This window comes from Anopheles coluzzii, chromosome 3 (assembly GCF_943734685.1).
Source record: "Anopheles coluzzii chromosome 3, AcolN3, whole genome shotgun sequence".
Taxonomy (NCBI): domain Eukaryota; kingdom Metazoa; phylum Arthropoda; class Insecta; order Diptera; family Culicidae; genus Anopheles; species Anopheles coluzzii.
In genome coordinates, this window is record NC_064671.1 from 91116009 (window position 1) to 91137435 (window position 21427).

Here is a 21427-nt window from a genome sequence, read left to right on the forward strand (position 1 = left end):
TTGGCATCCTGCCAGCATTTATACGACAACACATTCAGCAGAGCACATGAGTCATCGGCTACACTTCGAGCGTAACATTGAAAACTATTTCTTATTCCAGAGTTTGATTTATTGTAATGCCGGAAGCGAAGTCGCAAAAAGAAAAAAACGCCACCGCATAACAAATGCGCTACTCTACTACCCTTGACGCTAGTTGGCTCGCATGTAGGGCTGGCAGTAATTCGTTTGTACCATTTATCATGCTGGCCAAAATATCATCGTGGGAGGTTAACGAAAGTTGCGGCGTCGGTCGGATCCAGTGTGGGCGGAGGCTTGGGGAAGCAGAAACTTATCCTTTTATCACCTACCTTCCGGGATGGCGGCCACGGCCAAGCTGACGCTGATGGTGAACATTTCCACCAGCGGTTTGGCCTGTATCCAGCCGAGCAGCATGATGGCGCCGATGATGCAGAACGAGTAGAAGCTCAGCTGCGCGCCGAGAATGTCCATCGATTTTTGCATCGGCGTTTTTGGCGCTTCCTCGGCCTGCATCATTTTAAAGACCTCGCCGAACTCGCTGTTTTCGGCCGTGCTAACTACGATACCCTGTTTTGGTGGATGGGTTAGGAAAAATATGGGGCATTAAAAATCCGATATCGTTAGCGACATTCCAGGACAACCGTACCTTTCCATTACCACATCTAACTAGCGTGCCCATGAAGGCAATGTTTTTCATACTGGCATGGTTCTTGGTGTTGTTGGCGTTCAGTACCACCTCGACGCTTTTGCGTGCCGGTTCCGTTTCGCCCGTAAAGCTTGACTCGTCGATCGACAGATCGAACGCCTCGAAGATGCGTATGTCGGCCGGGACGCGGTCGCCTACGTTGAGGTACACGATATCGCCCGGTACGAGATTTCTTGCCAGAAACGTCTCCAGCCGACCTTCCCGTAAGCTAAGGGAGTAAACGATAAACGATGAGCACAGGTGTTCCGATGTACTAAAAGGCAAACAGCTTACCAGTGACATTCCGGCGGGACTAGCTTCTTGAGCTCCTCCAAACTTTTCTCCGAACGATACTCTTGGATGAACGCAACCGTGACGACGATAATGATCGCAATGGTAATACTGATTGCATCATCAAACTGTCGCATACAGGCACTCACGAGGGCGGAACCTAAAAAAACCGATATGACAACACAAATTATGCGTAAATAATCCAATTCCATTGGCGCATTCATATTTCCTCTCTCTCTCTTACCCAGCAGTAGCAGGATCAGTGGATTTTTAAACTGCTGCACATACTTCATCCAGGGTGGCTCGTCGTCCAGTGCGTTGAGCTCGTTGTAGCCGACGATCTTGGAGCGACTGTTGGCTTCCGACCATCGCAGGCCCGTGCGAACGTCCACCCGGAGCCGGGCCGCTACCTCCTGTGCCGAGTAGGCCGACGATTCGGCCGTCGACAGGAGCATTTCCTTTTCCGCGTCCGTGTCGTTGGCCGTATCTCCACCTCCTCCGGTGTCTATTGCACCGCTCTGCGAAACGGAAAACAGAGCAGAACGTCCGATGAGTAATTGGTTATTGTAAATGTGGTTAGTGCGTTAGTTGGGATATATTATACATAAAAAACCATGCTGACAAATGTGATTTCAACAAGGGGAGTAGTAAAAATTTATCAGATTCAATTGAAACAAACATAGTTTATTATTGGGGAATCTCAGAAAAGGGAACGTTAGGTGCGCTCGTTCAATAGCAGGACTCAATTAAACCGAAAATCAATCGTATCGGATTTGGGCATTTTCACATTCACGCATACAGTAGCATCACTCAAAAAAGCTCTTGATTAGTTTTTCGCTCTTTAATATCTATTTCCGGTCCAATTCAAGAGGGATTAAATCTAAATTATTCTATTGCAGGACTGGCGAGGGTGGATGTTTATAGCGATGCATTTGGCGGCAAAGGTTTTGAAAATTCCTACCGGCATTTTCACTCGTTGATAGTTGCTTTAGGACGAATCGTTGCTGTTGAAAAGATTGGAAAATAAATCGAGGTTTTCAAACGCGGACTTCGATGATGTGCATACTTTCAGGAGTATATGATTGAAACGCCTGCAAGTATGCCTTCAACATAGCAAATTGGAAATAATCCGACTAAAATATAATCCTTTTATATAACATCCATAGTTGTTTGAAATATTAATTGAAAAATGAAAACTTACAATAAACGATGCATTTTTTTATCAAACTTCCTTTCGAAAGCTCCCTGCTACCATTTAAACGCTCAACTAGTTGTCAGGGGAGTTGTTGAATTCTAGCGAAAATGTATCTTCATAAATAAAATAGCAATCGACTTTTCCCCCCAAACGTTGTTACACTTATTAAGATTGTTGTTCCCCTCCCATATGCCCCGTTGGTAAGAATATGAACTCAACTTTCTAGCCATACTCTCTCCGCCCGGCCCATGCCAACGGACTGCAGGAGGAAAAACTTTCCCGTAAAACTTCCATCGCTATCTGCAGCAGAAGTATGTACTGTGCACATGAGAGAAAACGATCACCGGGACGACTTGTTTTCTCCCCAGTGGGAATAAACTATTCTACTCTCAGCTGCCGACGCTCGATAGTGATAAAGTTAGCATATTCTTTGCAGCAGCAGAGGAGAGTAAGCAGACAGCGTATCCGTTGCAATGCTCACAGTGAAAGCTTTAAAAAGTACATGATCCTGGCGGAAATGGCAGGAGGTGCCGGTCCTGCAGACGAAAGTTAATAAAACACATTCCGCTGGAGAGAGGTGTGCGACAAATTTCCGTCCCTGTCACTACTATTCCGCAACGGTTACATTAACTCCCAAGGATGGGTGGTGTGCGATGGGTATATATCACACTTATCCTGCTTTGCAATTTGTCAGGTAAAATATGAACTATACGAAGATGATGAATGCGTCGAAATGCATTAATTGCGATGGAGTAGTGAGGAGGCGAATGTTTAAACACATTATGAAGATGAAATGCACGCTTGTAAATCATATTAATTTCATTTTAATGAATGCTTACACATTGCGCACCTTACACTTTTTCCCATATTGAAGATTGCAATGTCTAGCTTACCTTCAAACGGGCTAGACATTCATCCTGCTGCTTGTACGATACATTTTATTTGCACAGCATTATAACTGTCTTTCCTACGTGCCTGATGATGTTTGCTTTGTCTTTAATGAAGAATTTTCCAGTAAGAAACATTCCTTTTCTCCCAAAACAAACCGTCTGTGTATGTGGTAAGAGACAAACGATGGCAAAGGTACACAAACACACATGGGTTATGCTTGCGGTGCGTCATACGCACGTTCACGACAGGAGCTTAAGATTCCTGGAAAACATAAATTGGGCCGCGTCATTAGGAACACCGGTAATGTGTGGCGTGCGTTCTGGCTGCTGCTAATGAGACAAAACGATACAGGCAAGAAGTTTAATTCCTCCCGGGATTAGCAAGGTTAAGTGCAGGAGAAAGAGAGGCGGCGAAGCACGATTATATAAATGTGGCCAATTACTATCAACTAAAGCCAGGAACAAGAAGGGATGTGAAGGATTAAATTCTTAAAGCGAGCAACTTTAGCGAGACAAGATGTTTCATGCTCACTACAACCGTCTAACGATTGTTTGGAAACTTCTTACTGCTATATAATTGTAATCTCTCTTTGTGCTATATAATTGTAACGGCAATTGAAGAACCAATACAATAGATCCTTTACACGCTCTCCTTGATCGTTCTCTTAAGCGCTTTGTTCGTACGCCTGCCACAAACCGAATTAATTTGCATACTTTCACGACTTTTCTCTCGTACGTCCGTATTTACCGCAGAAGGTAATCGAATAATGGCGTTATGAAATCGACTTTTCCATCCATCACCGTTTTGTGCATTGCCTCGGCGTAACCACCATCCTTTGGGTGGTTAGGTGCTGTTGTGCTGGGCTATGATCGATTTGCATTTTTTCCTCTCCACAAGTGTGCAGATGGTTTGAGTGTGCACGTTGATTGGAAAAAACGGCAAAGGAAGGGTGGCGCTTTATCGCACTTTGTTTTAACGTTCTTCGTTGAATCGTTGCCTTACTATCGGGAAACGGTTTACTAGCGCTCTGCTCTTGCTTTTGGCTTTACCTCTCGTATAGCTTTTGTGCTTCCTACTTACAAAGATGCCATTTTTCCCATTTTAACGTTTAAACTATCAAGGGGACCTACATTGTCTGGCACGGTGGGAAAAGTCATCAACAAGGCTCATGCTACCGCTCTTTGTGGCACCATTTTAAATAATGGAAATATGAATTACATCCTTTCCTTTGCTTTCCCTCCATCGGAATAAAGGAAGAGTGGGTGAGAAACTGAACGTTATCACCGTTTGTGTAAGGGTAGCTGTTTTTATTTTCTTTAATTTCCCTTACCAATAATGCTGTTTTGGTCCAGAAGGTGGAAGAGCAAAAACATTTAGCTTCCAGAATCATCGCCACCCAGCAGCAGGACAAGCAGGACACTACTACAAACCTTCCGTGTGCGGTTGGGGTAATGAAATTTTTATAATTTAATCCCTCAACCACCAAGCTTCCCTCAGCATCGCCCGGTGATGCTTTTGTTTTGGGGAGTGTCTCGGATAAGCCCGCATGAAAGCTCGTATGCTAAAGCGAACACTACTGCTGGCTGGACCTGCTGGTGTGTTTTGTTGTGTGGGTAGCGATAACGATGCTTTTTTCACCACCACCAGCAGCACCAGCAGACAATCTAATGACTTGCCAGAAAGGTGGTGTACCAGAAGACACAAAAGACGTTGCATGTTGATATTTTGTGAAAAATGGAGGGTTTGGATTAGAGATAGGAACCGCTCTGCAGTGAAATTGAAAGAGAGTACTGAACTTTTGCACAAACAGCATCCGGGGTGAGGTATTACTTTTCGTTTGGGCTGCAGACACTGTTAGGCACTGGTGGAGCTAGAGTAATAGAAGTAAAATCATTTCGAATACTACCAATTCCTTTAGTAGTGGTAGAAATACAGAGCAATGTACATGTTTGAAGATGAAGTAATTTTCTAACCCGCACGATAGCATAACTTTTCACAGGAAATCCCCAAAAGTGACTCGTGCTCCTGCTGTCCTAGCTCAAAAGTGATAGAAGCGAGGAAGAAGTCCAACCCAGCTTTTCCAGGCGACCGATCGAGCAAAAACCCCTTTCGATGAAACTTTTGACCAGCAGCAGAAGGTTCGGGAGTAAATGAATTAAAGCTGCCCGACGTTCTCCACCCGGGTGTGCCGTGGAGGGAAAGAACTTGTGGCAAACAGTACCCAAAAACACGTCAACGACCCCGAGAGGTGCTGGAGTGCAAAATGTTGCCTGATTGTTGTTGTCCCCCCGCGTGTGTACGGGAGTTGCTTTTCTCCCGGCCCTTGTTAGTTCGTTTGCATAATTGATAAACTCATTGCACGCTCCCGGGCAGTTGAACGAGTGTTGTCCGCCCCGTGCGGGCAGGCAGTGAGAAGATTTTTTCCCAACCGGGTCGTCGTGAGCGTGAAGTGGTCCCGCACGTTCGCTTGTTATTTTCCCAGCGTGATTAGTAGACAGTGAGGCAATGAATTGCAAAAACGGTAGAGGGCGCTGTAGATGGGTAGTAAGGTAGTGCTATTCGAGTGAAACATTTCAACTTATCTTTAAAAATGAAGTACAAAAGGAAGGATAAACATAAGCGTACGCAACCCATTGGTTAAATCAACCCTAAAGCCCTGCAATGCATTGTCACGTCAACAGGTGCGAGCTTATAAAAATCCTTAGCTCAGCACTTTGCCCTTAAATTTATGAGTTTTGCCGCAGCGGCCTGACAAAGCAAAGCATTGGCAGCGAGTTGTTAAAAATCCTATAAACTTCAGCTTCACTCTCCAGCCAGTATTAACACTTTATTTCCACAGCCATAGAGAGAGAGCTAGTGGAATGATAAATGGATGAATGTTTACCATGCCGCATCCGCATTTTCATGCAGCACATTTGTCCATCCACCGTGGGGCTGGAAGTTTTCGAATAGAGACAAAGTTTTTCACAAACGGAAGAATAATTTGCTGGCGGTGGCGTCGAATGGTCGTAAAATCAACTTGCTCTGATTTAATTGTTCGAAAAATGATTTAAACCTCTTCGTAATTGGCCAAACAGTGGCAAACGGAGGACAGTTGTGGGATCCAACTTTCTGTCCAGTTTCACAACCTTAAAGTGAGTAAAAAAGAATGAACATAAATAGTTTACTAAACCTTTGCCTCTTTAAATAAAATTCAATAGGCACTTACGTCTAGTGGCGCCATCTGCCGGGAAACAGCGAAAATGCGAAATATGAAACATGACACATCCGAACGCATGATCCGTTTATAATCTTAACAAACACCGGAGAAACAGACATTCCATTCCATTGAAACTGCTCCAACAGATTCTAGCCATGATGCTAGTGCTCTGAATCGGACAGCATAAATCCGTTCGCACGTTTGCGGTCAAGGACTCGAAAGCAAACCCCCATCGGGCAAGGGTTTCCAACAGATCGGTCGAACGCGATACACCCGCGCGTTCCAGATGGTTTGCCGTGCGAAGACACTAAAGTAAAAGGACGCCCGGTCTACCCCTTTTAATTACGGATTCACCGAGAGAGGGACTCACGCAAACAGCTTTCGCAAACACAAATGCTGTTCTCTCGCCATCTCAGGTGGTGGTGAGGGTAAACCATTTGCTAAACCCGGTTGTTTGCCTTTGCTGTAGATTGGTGGCGTGGAGTGTAGGGTTTGCAACATTTCCGTCCCTTTTTTGTGCTTGGCCCAACCACCCAAAACGGACACTATTACCACCTTCATCATCAGGCGGCAGCGACCGGGGTGGTATCGCTAGCTTAAGTGGGCGAACGGGCGCAAAACAATTCTCACCCGGTTTACCCGAGCGTGGGGGGAGAAGGGAAGGAATCTCTCGCCATCCCGTCGAAAAGGACAAAGTTTTATCTTGCCCCGGCACAAAATAGGTGTGACCGCAGTTGTTTTCCCTTCATTTTCAACGTCCCCTTTCCGGTGGAGCTTTGTGTGTGTGTGTGTGTGGGGTGTATTTTTCCACCGGTCCCGTCCGGTGGGTTTGTTTTTCCGACTCATTGTGTACCGGATGGATCCGCGGCATCCGCATGGCTCGCCTGTGTTCCTGGTACGTTTTCATGGGCTACACTTTCCGGGAAACGTCTATTTGCTTGTGGTCCTATGCAAACTTGCTACCACCATCGTCAGGAGCATCATCGTCAACGACAGTGTGTCCGGTCGTCGAGATCATGTTGTGTGTGCACAGTAACAAGGACGCAACCCTGAGGAGCTTCGAGCATTGATGGAAAGATTAGATGATTTGTATGGAAATCCATGCAAGCACAAATTATTAATGTTACTTATTAATACTTTGTTTCCATCACATCAGACGGATGAAAATATTCAACAAAAATACAAGAAAATTTTAATGGAAAGATTATACTTTCTTTACTTAAAATGTAAAATTTCATCCGTAGAAAATGAAGCTCACAACCGGCGAAAAACGTGACTGAATTAAAACAATTAAGAATACCCTACAGGTTCTATCCATTTTGCCACAAGGTTTACACCGACAGGCAACAAATGAAAACGGGAAAAGTCACGCAATTATCATAATTTTCCGAACCAGCACCGACGAACAAGCAACAAGCTGCTTTCCTTCCTGAGTCAGACCACAGCACAATGGAATGTTTTTAATTTAAGTTACTGTTGTAGTGTTCTGTAGTAGCAGCAGTAGAGAACAAAGAGAAGGAACATGTTTTACTTTAATTGCTTAGAGAAGGAAAATTAAACACATGACTGTGGTCTGATGGAGAAAGCCTGGACTTGCGAAGAGATTTAAAAATATCCTTTATTTAAAAAAAAGTAATCCCAGGAATACCCTTCTTACTTGCAGCTGTACTTGGTTATATTCACAGAAACTCAACACGAACGACATGAAAAGTCGCTAAAAACAGACAACCGAACATTCCCTTCCTCTCCGTGTCATTTTCTCGACCAAAGAAACAGAATCATTGATCAAAAAAAGGAAACCCAAAAAATTTGAATTTCTTCATCCGCAAAGCAGAGAAACATCGACGAACGCCAAACCAGAAAGTTCAATTCAAGTTGTTATAGGGAAAGATTTGCCAAAGAACAAACAATGCCCGGCGAGACACGATAACTAAAAACAAAACATTAAGGAGCCTCACAGAGATACAGATGTTTTTCGGAGGGGTGTCTCTCTCTCGAGAGACGAAATGAAACAACACATTTGGCTACAAATCAGTTGGTTCAACCGTCACCAACCGGTTCCTTTCGCTTTACTGGGAATTACTGTGCTGCAACTGGAGAAATTCACCCCAAAATACCTCCCTCCCCCAAAATATAAAACAAAAACCCAAGCGGAAACATCCTCGTTAAGGGTGAAGTTGTTTTTGGAGGAGACCAGCCAGGGCGGGTTTGAAGGAATTGTTTCTTCCAGTTGTTTTTGTTAAGTTTATTTTCTGCTAGCTCTTCCCCTGGCTCCTCCGCTGGCGGTACGAAAAAGCGCAAATCCAATTTATGTTTTCGATGCCTTGCACATGCTTCTGGTGCTAGCTTTCTAGCCGGTGGAAAGTTTTGCCTTCCCACCAGCACAGCGTCCTTTCGCCGGGGTAGCTTTTCACAAGCGCACAAATAAACATTGTTAATGCTGCTGGCTGGCTTTTCTTTCCTTCGATGTTTTATCTTTTTCCGCTTTCGCTAACAACCTTTGTTGGATTGTTTTTTTACAGTGTGCAAAAAATAGAACATTTGAATGATATCTCTGCTGCGAAGCTTTCGTTCAATCACCCTGTCTGGGCACCAATAAACAATGGTTCGTCCCAGTTTTCTGCAACGTCATATCCTGTTGCACTTTTCGCTCTTGGTTTTCTGTCATTAAGGATGTTTCCGTTTTTTCTTCAGTGGCATCTGTAATGGTTTGGTGGATATTTCCTTTTTTCCTGGCCATGTTTAACGGATGTACTGCACAATACGGTTTCCATGCGAAGAGTGTTGATGAGCTATTAGAAAAAGCTATTTATATTGTAGCTGCAGCTGCTGAGCTTAAGTGATTTAGAACAATTTAATATTCAACTTCAATAATAAACTGTACAACATACGATCAACCATCAATTAGTTCTATAACAAATCAAGACCCTTTTCTATAGAAGTGAGCGTTCGTTTGCTGGCGAATAAAACTCATTCTGAAGCTGGCACTGATTTTCTGACAAATTAATGTTTAACGCCCTTAATGTTTGCTTTCTTTTTCGGTTCAGTCGTCAACCACTCAACACCAACTTTGTGTACATCTGGAAATGAAAAGCTGTCCTTCTTTCCTACACCTACACCGAGCGGAAAACGGAAGCCCACCCTACCCGCTTGCTGTTAGCAGCAGCTGATCCCAAGCTGATGGATGTCTTGCACATTTTTATCGTTTGCTCGAGATGTAGTTTTTGTTGCACGTAGAGCCCAGCCCTTTTCCTCGCCCCACAACGGAGCAATAGTTTTGTTTCAAGTCGGTAAAGAAGCACTGTTTGCCAGCTCGTTACCTTGTGCTGGCCCCGCCCGCGTGCTAATGGGCATCACTGACGTTGACTTCAAGAAGAAACCGGCGAGATAAAGGATTAAATGCGAACTAAATGGGAAGCGGAAGCTGGAGAAAACTAAGCTGACTTTAATGGTAGGAGTTGAGAGGCGTCAGGCATGGAGGAGAGAAAGCTAGCAGCACAAAAAAAGAAATGAGATGAAAATGTAATAAGAACAGGCCTGATGAAAACGAACGCGAGGGGCGACGGATAAGTGCAGGGATTAAGGGTGAGCTACTCGATTTCCGCTTTGTCCTGCTACTCCCAGTCCCACTTTAATAGTGAAACGACAGCAATGAAACTGTAGTAATTGCAGTTGTGGTTACTAAATTAAATGAAGCCCTTTTGCCGCACGGATCACGGTCGCATCGGGTGCACGATTGCAAATGAGCTTTCAGGGAGTCCATTTTATTTAACTACATGAATGCAATTTGTGCCACAAAATGTCGTAAACGTTTTTAGGGGTTGACTTGCATGGGAAGAAATAAAATTAACCATCGCAATGAAACTCTCGAGGATTAGCGAATCAGTTTAAAATGGGACTCAATTTAAGATTAAGGATAATTTTATAATTATAGTGCGGTTATAATTGTTAAATCATTTATAAGCCCAAATTTGAGCCTCTATGGTTTAAAGGTTTGAAACGCCTAAAGGTATGCTAACAGATTTTCTACACACACATCAATGCATACTTTTAGGCGTTAGACAAGATATGCCATGTGGTATGTAGAATAATTTGGAATAATTAAATGTATTATTGGAAATGGGATAGTAGAATAATAACAAAGCTTTTAAATGGATTCATTCCTAGCATATGTTTGCAAATTGAAGCATTCATTTATTGTGTTGGCTTTAAAATTCAAAAATCCCTCACGCTATATGTTTCTGTTTGTTCAATCCCCATAGCTCCGTTTTACTTAACCACACTGTGTCAGAACTCTCTGTTGCCTTTCCTGTTATAATTTCACACACGATTTACAACGCAAACGAAGCACGGTAAGTCGATAAAGAACGTACCAGTACACTCCCGCTCCTGTAAATGAATCCCTGCCGCGGCTATTTTTTAACACACGGCGACACAAGACTGCAGGAAATAGGAGTCCTACCAGCTGAGGACGAAAAAGAAAACTCAACCACGGGAAGCTGTTTTTTTCACTAGATAATCTTCGCAGAAATATGAGTGTACGACTTCCGGTGCGGGCGTCGACCATTGCCGTTGGTTCGTTGTACCTAGGTCAGGAGTAGAGCGTCACACAGAACCTTCCACCCCCTGGGGGAGGATTTCTGGTGCAAAAGTTGTAAATGTCTCTCGCAGGGTTTATTTTGCAATTCCCGGCACCATTTGCATGGGAACAGTGGAATTCGCGGGCATTCGAGTCAAAATGGAAATGATTACTCGGGTAGCATTTGAAACTTGCATTACAGACTAGTGTGTGAGTGTGTGGTTGTGTACCGGTTTGTGGCAGCAGGAAGTTGGCGAAAAGATAATATCGCAAAGCAAAAAAGAAGCCAGGGGATCGTCGCCGGAATCGGAAGGATCTATTCCAGGGGGGCAGCACACGGTAGGCAAAAAGATATTTTAATTAAAGTTCCGGTGGATGAAAGATTTGTTCCATTTCGCTTCCAGTTCACCACCAACAGTGAGCAGCGTATGCCTCGGAGCAGAAGGTTGTGAACCATCCATTTCACATTTTCACGTCGACGTGGTTGAATTGTGTGCTGCTTGCCCACTTTCCCCATGGCAGTATGGTACTGGGAAGAAATTTTAGAAGGTTTCAAATTGTTGGCAAAATATCTCAATCAACTTACGGTGCGGGAGCGAGAGACACCAACCCCAGACAGAGAGACAGACGGTTCGGAGGAAGGTGCTTCAAATCCGCTTGCCATGCGGGAGACCTTGGAGTAGATTTGCACAGAGAAACGAGTGGGAAGGAGGCTGTACCTGATGAGCTTTCCGGTTTCCCACAAAAACCTTCATATTGAGTGTTTCACCGCCATGTTGTTGGGGGTTTTGGAGTATGACTTCAGATAATCTGTTGTTTTGAGATTTATAGGCAATGATGATGATCTTTTGAAGTTTGGCGAAGAATTTAACCCATCGGCAGCGAATTCAACTGCTACGGTGGAGACTTCTTTGCGATGGTCGTACATTTCTGGAAAACATGTCGACTGTCAAACGGTAACCTGATAGTTATAGCAAATCTACTGTAAGCTTAACGAAGCTAAACACATACATAGCTTACTGGAACAAGTCTGCTTTTTGTAGATATAGAACCATAGAACCAACTACCGCTACTAGAAATACTGATAAAGCAGATATGTTGGAAGGAATAAATCCATCGGTTGGCAACCTAACCCCCTCACACAAGGATGCTGCATATGGAGTGGGATACACACCGGGTACACGAGAGATTGATATCGTTTGCAACCCCCGTCAGTATCTTTAATGTTTTCCTTTTATCCTTGTACGCCTCCGGGCTTTTAAAGGTGCTGCGCGTCGTTAGCAGGTAATGCTGGAGCGGATGCTACCGTCGCTTTCCGAAATTCTGATGGATTACTATGGGCACTGCCGTTCCGTTTTGGTCTCTTTCCCTTCCGAAACTGCCAACTTCATGACTTTACCAGGTAGCTGTAAGAGCTCGGGCGAGAGGGCTTATGAAGCAATACGACAAGATACGTGTTTGAGAAGCACGACCCTAACCTCAAACATTGAGCTCCCTACACTAACTCACGGCGTGCAGTTCTGACTGACGCTTCGGATTTTCGCAGATACCATCGTCAGCATAATTCGACGGCACCTTAACGAACTAAGCTGCCGCTGAAGGGAAACGCTCCTTTTCACCCAGCGTACGGTGGGCACGGGAAGACACAGAGGGAAAAACTCGATGGCAAGAACGTCTAATGGTGTGGTGGCGCGCACCTGTTGGTTGTCACCAAGGGCATACACATATTTCATTACCTTCATTCAGCGAGAACAGATGTCAACGTTCGGGGTTCGCCTTCTCGTCTCATCTGCACAGAACTCCAACTTCAACAGTCCTGCGACCTTTTTCTACACTAGTGCATGGTGAAATTTCAAACTGGAAATGAAGTTAACCTGAGCGTGTTTTACTTTTTTTCGTCACACAAGAATGTCGGTTAGAGTCAAACTGCGAGTTGCGGTAAAGCAACGGCTCCCCGGGCATATATGGGCTGCTAAATTGAGTGCATAGATGCTGACATCTCATCACAGGGAACTAGAATTAGGTGTAATTTTCCCTTTTCCTTCTACTTATTATGTTTCCTTTACATGTTCGTTTCATCGAGTTGGCGCTTCTGTACTTACTGCAGTTCGTACAGCAGCTTTATCAACCCAGAAGAAAATTATCAACCTGCCCCTACCCGAAGGCGCCAATTTGTCATCTCATTTAGGCACAAATTGTACCGACAGCGTGTAAAGCTACTCGATTATCTAACCTTCCTATAGCATGATTTTGGGAACGGTTCAATCGTGACGAGATGAGCCGCACACACACAAAAAAAGGAACGAAAAAGCACTTTCCCTCTGACAGGGACAAACTGAAGAAGGGATCTCATTTGAATATTTTATTAGATTCACGTGCGGACGGTGCGGAGAGATTTTTTTACCACGTCGATCAAAAACATTCCATACAAGGCACAGTCCAAGAGAAAGAACACTGTCCGATGTGAATGATTTTACCGAGGACGATTGAAATTAGATTTCATGTAACAAACAAGCGCTGGGCAAACAGTTCTCGAGAATTTCGCATGGAATGTCATTATATTCGAGGCTAGATTTTAAGCTGAATTGATGGAAACGTGGGACATTTTATATGCGGAAAGACCGCAGGAAGTAATCATGCTTTCGAAAATATTGCATCCTGTACTGCCAAGTCTTCTTAATCATCGTCTTTTCAATTGAAAACGTAGGTGAATGTTGGAAATGCCGCCGTCATACGTTGCTCATCGAACGATGAGCAATTAAATGAAGTCCTATAGCAACGTGTCACATAAAAGATGTAATCCCTGTTTGATGAGAAATATTCTTTTAACATCGTGCCTGAAAGGATCGCCTACGTTGTGTACCTTTGACGATAAGTATTGATTCTGCAAAGGTCAACGTCGACATAGTCGACATTCGCCATATAAGTGGCACAGAATCTAGACGTGATTGAAGATATTTTTGAAAAAGCGAGCCCAGCAGCATCAAAACACGTTAGCTTACACAATGACACAAAAATGCGGCAAAAGAAATCTTCTCAATTCAATGCACTTCTTTCTGTTATCGCTCGGTACAGTCGCGAACGAACGTCCGCTTATCGTTGCAAGTAACCCAAATAACACATTCGACCCTAGGTCAGTTTTGCATGGGAATTTTATGTGATTGTTTTTCCTATTCGCCACCATAACAATAATGTAATCGAACCGATTGGGAATTTAATAAACGCAAACCAAAATCGAAATCCAAGCTTCGGCACAATAACAACAACAAGCACAAGAAGAACAAAATGCTGCTTCCATGATGCATGTGGTAAAATAGCGCTATCAAATTTCAATTACCCTCTTTTTGGCACAGAAACGTGATTCCACACTAGCATGAACCAGCACTTAGAATCGCACCGTTCACGCAAGTTTCCGTTGCTTCTTGCTGGGAAACAATTTGAGCCAGTAGAAGGTTATTATGCGCAGCCAGGTGCCGTTATGGTTGTAACACAATATCGCAAAAAAGGAACATTTTTGCACGTGCAAGGTGTAAAGTTGTGCTTTAATACACAAATCCAGATAAGGGATATTAAAAATGAAATTGATTATCGATCAATACCATCTCCTCGTCGTATCCGATACCGGCGCCGAAGCGTGCGTAATTGCATAAGTACAAATATCCCATCTATTGTGCTATTTGATCCCTCGTTCTTGGATCAAAGCACAGCTTGTGCTAGCTAACCGCTCGATATTTGACGAGCAATGGCTGGTTCGAATGGTAATAATACTTTTGCTTCACACCTCATTAGGCAGCTAACGTAGGAGATCTCCCTGTGCGAAACAAATGAACTGCACTGGTACACCACAGCACACACCCCGGGAAAAAGGCATATCATCACCATTTTTCCTTGCGACGGTGGGAGAGGATGATGATGATGAAGCGAAATGTACTGCCACAGTTGGTGTAGTCACATTGCGAATACACGTAATCAATACGTTACTCATTTCTCAGATTACAGCGAGGTACAGCGAGAAATGGGTAGCTTTTGAACGCATCATTACCTCAACAAAACCCACTAGCGCAAAACAAAGTAGAGAGCGAATCGATTCTTCGCACAAACTTTGTACCCTACCTTAGAGAAGAGTGTGTGTGAGTAGATTTATCCGCAGACTTGCAGACGCTATGGTTTCGTATGAAAAACTTCAGCTATGATCAATACTGCTTGAACGATCAGTTCGATCGAAAATCTCAACAAGGTAACTCATTTGCATCCAAATGTTCACCGGAAGGACCACACTTGTGCTTAAATGCAAACTGAATAATTAAATGGGATGAAAAATCCCGTCTGGCATTGTTGAAGCCTCCAAAGGCTCACCAGAAGGCCGAAGGGGCCAGAAGGGGCAGAAGAAATCTAGCGCGGGACGGAAATCGATTTTCTTTATGACGACGGCGTCGTCCACCATCGTAAGGAGGAGAAATCCATTTTGCTAACGTGGTAAGATTCAATTTACATTCTTTATGAGTTTTACAATTTCCGAAATGGGATTTTGTTAATGCAGAGCACGGTAGGTTGGTTGATTAAAAGTTTCGCTTTATGATGATAAGTATTATTTTAAGTATTGTAGACGTGTAGAGTTGAACAAAGTACGCTCGGTTAAATAAAGCCATTCATGTTAAAGTTTTAATATTCCTTCATCGCATGTCAAAACTAACTAATGAGTCAAGATGAAGCATGTTTCTTAGAACAATGTCTAATCAAAATTTTCATAAGCGCTGTTAATTAATCATTCATATCATTAAGTAGCAAATCAATAGTCTCCCCCTTTGACGGTTACTTTGGTGAGGTTCATGGGTGCTTTACGACATCTGCTACAGATACTGAGACAATTAATACTGTTCAAGCAATATCAACCACTTAATTCTAACGAGCGCTTCATCATATTTAAAATACAAACAAGCGCAACAGACTATCATGACACACAAACCCTGTCACTTACAGGATGGGAAGCTTCCAGAGAACACAAAAATGTTCTATGTCTCCAAACTCTTGTGACACATTGATATCAAGCGAACAAGCACTTTATATAACACAACTTCAGGCGGAGTTATAAATGCGCAGCAATAAAAAATACACAAACACCAACTGTTTCGACTTCCGTTCAACAGCAGGGAGCCCAACCATCGTGGTGCTCGTTATCCACTTGACGATCGTTTTTCAGCTCGTCACACACACACACACAGTTGTGCGTTGTGTGAAAGTTCGCGAACGTAATGATAAGAAATGGTTGGTGCAACATTTCTTCACTTTCACACCCCCGTTGAAAGGTGTTTTCTATTCTATGAAACAGCACACACAAACCAACGAGGGGAGGTCTTTTGTATCAAGAACGCAGCAAACGGAAAAGCTCTTCACCCATGTGGAACGATTAAATGGTGAACCGAAGCGTATTTGAGTCACATGAACATTCGGGTCATTGTTGGATTGTTGCGTTGGATGGGGCAGAACATCAACGTCCCCTGGTCCCCGAGCACTCGAGAACTGGTTCGAGATAACTTTGCCAACCAACACGCCATGATTAGCTGTCATCGGTTGAAATTGCTGATCGTAATAATAGACCACAGGCATCCAACGCCCGCCCCGGAGCTGTTGATGATGATGTGTGTGTGTTTTTGTTCTATTTTTAATGGAGCGACGCGTTTTACACGTAAAAGCGTGACAGAAAACTTATTTCAAATCAAAGTTGTAGCGTGCTGTGTAGGATTGTTATGAGTCAAATGGTTCTAGCTGAAACGAGATGTCACTTGCAAACTTTGATACGGTGATAACTTCACAACAACTTTCCTAATGTTGTTCTAAAACTAGCACGAAATGTCAACTTGGACTACAACACGATACAGAATACTACATATTAAAACAAAAAGCTCACATCCATTCCATTCAAGAAATAAAGTCAAGCGACCAATGATGCTTGCGTGTTATTTTTAAAGAATTCCGTCAGAAATGTCATTATAAAACAAACACTGCAAAAAAAGCAAACTGTCCTTGAACAGCTTCGATCGTTTGACCAACGTTGTTAGACAAGTAAAACATGGAAACGAACGACATCAATCGGATCAGGATGAAAAGCAAAAACAAACACCACAACAACTGGGGACAGGGAAATGAACAACTGTTCTATCTTTTTTGTTCGTCTTCTTTCTTTACACAGTAGTCATTTTACGTTCCGTGCCGAATTCATCGGTTTGGCTGTTGCTTTTGCCGTTTTCACTCACTCAATCTGCCCGCAACAACCATCACATAAAACTGTGTCCAATGCTTTAGCAAAGTTAAAAAAAACAGCTTTTGCAAAGTGATCACAGCTCCATTCGGAGAGCTTGGAGCTTGCCGATATGCCCCTGTGCCATTCAACGCCAGAGGGGAAGTAGTAAAACGAGAAGAAAAAAACAGGCCCGTACCGCTGGTGTGTTGTGAGGTAGTTTGAATTCAATTCTCAACTTTTCAAGCTTGATGATGCCCGCGCAACCGACCATCGGTGGAAGCATCGAAAAGGACAAAAATTGATTGCATCGATGAAGCACGGCAAGGCAACCGGCTTTCAGGGGAATTCGCCGTGAGCAATGGCGCATTTTTCCAGGTCGTTGTATGTTTTCCCACTTCTATCGAGAGTGCAAACGAGGGTTCGTGTAGAAAGGGTAAAATAAATTGTTTGTTCTTTATTTAATTGCATATTTTAATTCATATTGGGAAATATTACTACATTTACTACTGTAACTTACTTAACAAAATCTATTTGATCTCAAACCAGGCATCATCCTGCTCAGATGTGTACAACTACATGGCAAGGGCCAACACAATGGAAACAGTAGGTGAAACTATCTCCCATACCGCTCCATCATCATCCTGGTGAAGAATGAAGAATGTTCCCTTTTAACAACTCATGCGCAAGAACTTTGTTGAAAATGGTTTTCCCACATTTTCCCGACCATCATGACATAATAAAATCACATCGCCAACACTGCTCGTTCAAAGGTGCATAGGTGCATCCCGGGATGCGCTTGGACGGTTGTTTATTTCGTCGTACCAAACCAAACAAATGGAAACTATTCACGCTCATGCAGTCCATCCCCGTTCGGATGGACGGAGAGCAGCTCCTGCAGCTATGAAAGTCTTCAACCGACTTCGGACAACTGTTTCCAAACGAACCTGGTCAGCCAGCCAGAATACTACATGCATCACAAAACTGTGCTGCGGAGGTGTGTGGATGTTTAACTAAACGACGATGAGATGATGGATTTTGCTCTGGTTTGCTGTAACGTGCATATTCCATGTGCAAATTCCATGCATTACTGGATTCCAGCTGACTGCTAAATTCATTCCGGCTTAGCGTGGCAATGCATTTCTCCATACCGGCATGCTCCATGAGCAGCTTTGAAGTGAATAACTGAAATTACACCAAAAAGACCGCAATGGGAGTGATGAGTTTTTGTTTTAGCTTTCTCATAGGTAGGAAACATCATTTACTACGTCAACACGGAAAGCAATAACGCTCAATCAATACTCTCCCAAAAATGCTGGGAAGTGTTTGCTATTGCTTTATCGCATCGTTGGACCTTCAATTATCGCTGACGGTTTTGTTTAACGAACGTGCGAGAAGAAGCATTTGCATAATCGGCAGCTAGGCTGTTGGATGCTTGGCTCTGCCGCCGCCGCCGGTTCAAAGATGAATGGAAATTATTAATACCACCACAAATACATAATGAAATGGAGATGTAGAAGATTTGACAGTTGCGGGGAGCATTTGAATAGTCTTGCCGAAAGGAATATTAATGACGCCGTATATCATAATGTGTAGGATGTTTTGATCACAAAACCGGTTAAGCAATGAATGTTTTGATATTTTTGAATGCTTTAAGCTCTCAATATTAACGATTTGTGTACATTTCTACAATTTCTATACATATATATATATATATGCTACATGGAACGTTTCGTAGCGTAATTTTGTATGCAAATACTTCAAGGGTTACGAGCCGAACCGTGCTGCCGTGCCTGAATGCCGGTCTGCGACTAATCCGTCTCATATTTGCAAATCCCTTCCATATTTGAAATGAACCACACCTTACCACCACCCAACAATCCACGCTAGGCACGTGGTCTACGTCTTCCGACAGGAACGGGGCGCTTTGACAATTTTTCCGCACCAATTTGCATTTCAAGGGATTTGTGCAAAGGCAACCAGCGTCTGAACGCCAGCGATGTTTCCTTCCTGCCTTCCAAGGACGCGGATGTGCTGATAGAGAGGCTGGCTGGTGATTGTCATGCATGGAAACGATTCTCAAGTTCCCGGTTGGAACAATAGCGAGCGACACAGTGAATGAGTGCCGTGTTTCAAGCGAAGCACAAAGGAAAGCTAAACACCGGGCCTTGATAATCGGAGCGCTTGAAAAACTTTGCCAACGGAAAGTGTTTTTCCTGCGCCTTTTTTCTCTCTTACTACAATTGCTTTTTGAGATTCATTCTTTGTCTATATAGTTACGAGAGAAGCTGAGAAGTGGGTAGATGTTTCATTTCTTAAAACGCTACAAACAAGAATCATTAAGCAAAGTTTATTTATTGTTTACTGGAGAGGAGCATTTATGACGTACAGTTGACTGTACTAGAAAGGGAAGAGAAAGTGTGCCATAGTTACAGATTCATTACCCCTTACTTTTGTCCGCAATGGAGTAAGATGCTCCATAGGGCCGTGCCAGAGAGCTGTGTGTAACATACGATACGTTGTGAGTTTAATTCGCTCAAGAAGGCTTTTGAGCTATACTTTGAGCTATAAATAAGACAGATATAACAAAGTATTTGTGACAAAAATAGGTGTTAAAAGCATGACTATGAACAGCTGGCAAGTCATGTCAAGAAAAAGAATAGCTCTCATAGATGGCTAAGCACGGGTTTGTCATGCTGAAACTTGCAAGAGGAGGAAGTCACTACATAATGGATGTTTAACACATTCATGTGAAACATACCGTGCAACATACAACACTGACCACACCACCACCACCGATACAATCTCCATTTGATAAAGTAAAAGATAGTAAATGACCGGGGGACGCTTTTTTGTCCACAGTTTAATTTATTCCACAGAAAAGTCTAATAAGATAAAGCTACCAGATAAGCTAACCACACACATAAAAACATCACAGTTTCTGACTGACGTTAATGCTGCCTCTTCTTAATCAGTCCTGTACAGTGCAAAGTAATGACTGGCGTCGTACTGAAACAATCGAAAATCTAGCTCGTACCGCCGGTACAGCCGCTCGAACTGGGCCTCCGTCAGTTCCGCCAGTCGATCCACCGTGGTGGTGGAGTTCCGTTGTGCCCGACCGTTGCCACCGGGGCTGCCTCGATGATGATTAACATTCAGCCGGTATCCCTCGAACTGGCCGGCAGCATTATCATAATTATCCGCGTCGCTCGACACGTTCGCCAGCCGGAGAATGTGCGCTACGTCCCGATCGTACGTTTCCAGCTTGACGATGACGGTCGGCTCGAGAAAGCAGGGATCGCACAGATTGTAGTAAGTGTTCCAGTGTGGATCCAGCACGTTCGGGCGCCGCAGTACGAACTCGGTGAAGTCGCTAAAGCTCGGCACGGGGCAGTCGTCACCGGAGGTGCCATTCTTCTGTCCAAAGTGGACGGAAAAATCAAATCCAGAAAAAAACATACAGAACGGGGTCGTTCCACACACCGCACGCACCACATGGAATAAAAGACATTCGTCAGTACATTTTGCACCAATACCCCGTTCCGCGTTCCGTGTGTTGTAATGACCCACGGACACAACGGGAAGTTGTTGTTGATGAAATGGACACCGGTCAGCTATTTTGTGTGTAGCTTTAACCTCCTTCCACTTCGATCGATTAATTGGTTCGAACTTCGAACAACTTCACGCTAAAAATGCGAAAACACGGCGGGCTCATAAACCAAACCATTAGTCCGTACCTCGTTGTTACTGCCTGGGGGAGTATCCGCCCCATAAACTTCCCGAAAGATGAACCGCCGCAGGTTGCGATAGTTATCGCTCTGCGGTCGAACGATCAGATCTTCGTACGCGCTCACGAACCGATCGAACGGATCACGCACGAGCAGAAACCGCGTCACCACCGGTGGTTCCACGTTCTGCTTCATCCGCTCCACGTCGGCACGTGTCGGGACGGGATAGTACATGCGCGTCAGCCCCTTCATGTCGTGGGCCACGCTGTCGATCTTTTCGCGCGGCACGCCCGCCCACCGGTTGAACTGATACATCCAGCTGCTGGAGGCAACCTTGCTGATGGAACACCACAGTAGCTGGTGCTGCGGTTGGTAGAAGTAGTTGAAGTACAGTAGGTGACCGCTAACTGGATGTGTTTTAACTGGAGTGCTTTTTAACTGGAGGTTCGCTAACTGGAGTGATTCTCAGTTAACGAACACTTAAACGTCAAAACATGAAACATCCGGAATCTCATGAAGAGAAATTTGTCGCAAATATGCATTTTTCAAAGAAATTTAGGGTCTTTCACCTACGTTTGCTATTAATTTATGTTATTACACGAA

The 21427-nt window shown here is 43.8% G+C and overlaps 2 protein-coding genes across 7 annotated transcripts in view; both read right to left on the reverse strand.

Moving 5' to 3' along the window:
- LOC120959642 (calcium-transporting ATPase type 2C member 1) overlaps positions 1-21427 on the reverse strand; it is a 54769-nt gene that overhangs the window by 9390 nt on the left and 23952 nt on the right. For all 5 annotated transcript variants that reach the window (XM_040383209.2, XM_040383205.2, XM_040383206.2 and 2 more), the window contains 4 exons: positions 1239-1512; positions 998-1154; positions 665-932; positions 348-585 (listed from right to left, as the gene is read on the reverse strand). In XM_040383209.2, coding sequence (XP_040239143.1) covers positions 348-585; positions 665-932; positions 998-1154; positions 1239-1449 — 874 coding nt within the window. In that variant the 5' untranslated portion in view covers positions 1450-1512. The remainder of the gene's footprint in view (positions 1-347; positions 586-664; positions 933-997; positions 1155-1238; positions 1513-21427) is intronic.
- Positions 19931-21370, reverse strand: LOC120959644 (carbohydrate sulfotransferase 12-like). 2 transcript variants are annotated; one of them, XM_040383212.2, is made up of 2 exons: positions 20834-21370; positions 19931-20510 (listed from the first exon to the last, which is right to left on the reverse strand). In XM_040383212.2, exons 1-2 carry the CDS (start codon positions 21137-21139, stop codon positions 20064-20066), a joined length of 753 nt encoding a protein of 250 aa, XP_040239146.2. In that variant the 5' UTR covers positions 21140-21370; the 3' UTR covers positions 19931-20063. The 2 variants fall into 2 exon arrangements, with proteins under 2 accessions (XP_040239146.2, XP_040239145.2); XM_040383211.2 differs by having other exon boundaries at positions 19931-20513; positions 20834-21369.

Excerpts from the sequence above, each read along its gene's own strand:
- LOC120959644 (XM_040383211.2), bottom strand. The coding sequence starts at position 21,139 with ATGTATCAGTTCAACCGGTGGGCGGGCGTGCCGCGCGAAAAGATCGAC. Across the intron at positions 20,514-20,833 it reads CCCCAGGCAGTAACAACGAG|AAGAATGGCACCTCCGGTGA; the intron begins GTACGGACTAAT and ends CACTTTGGACAG.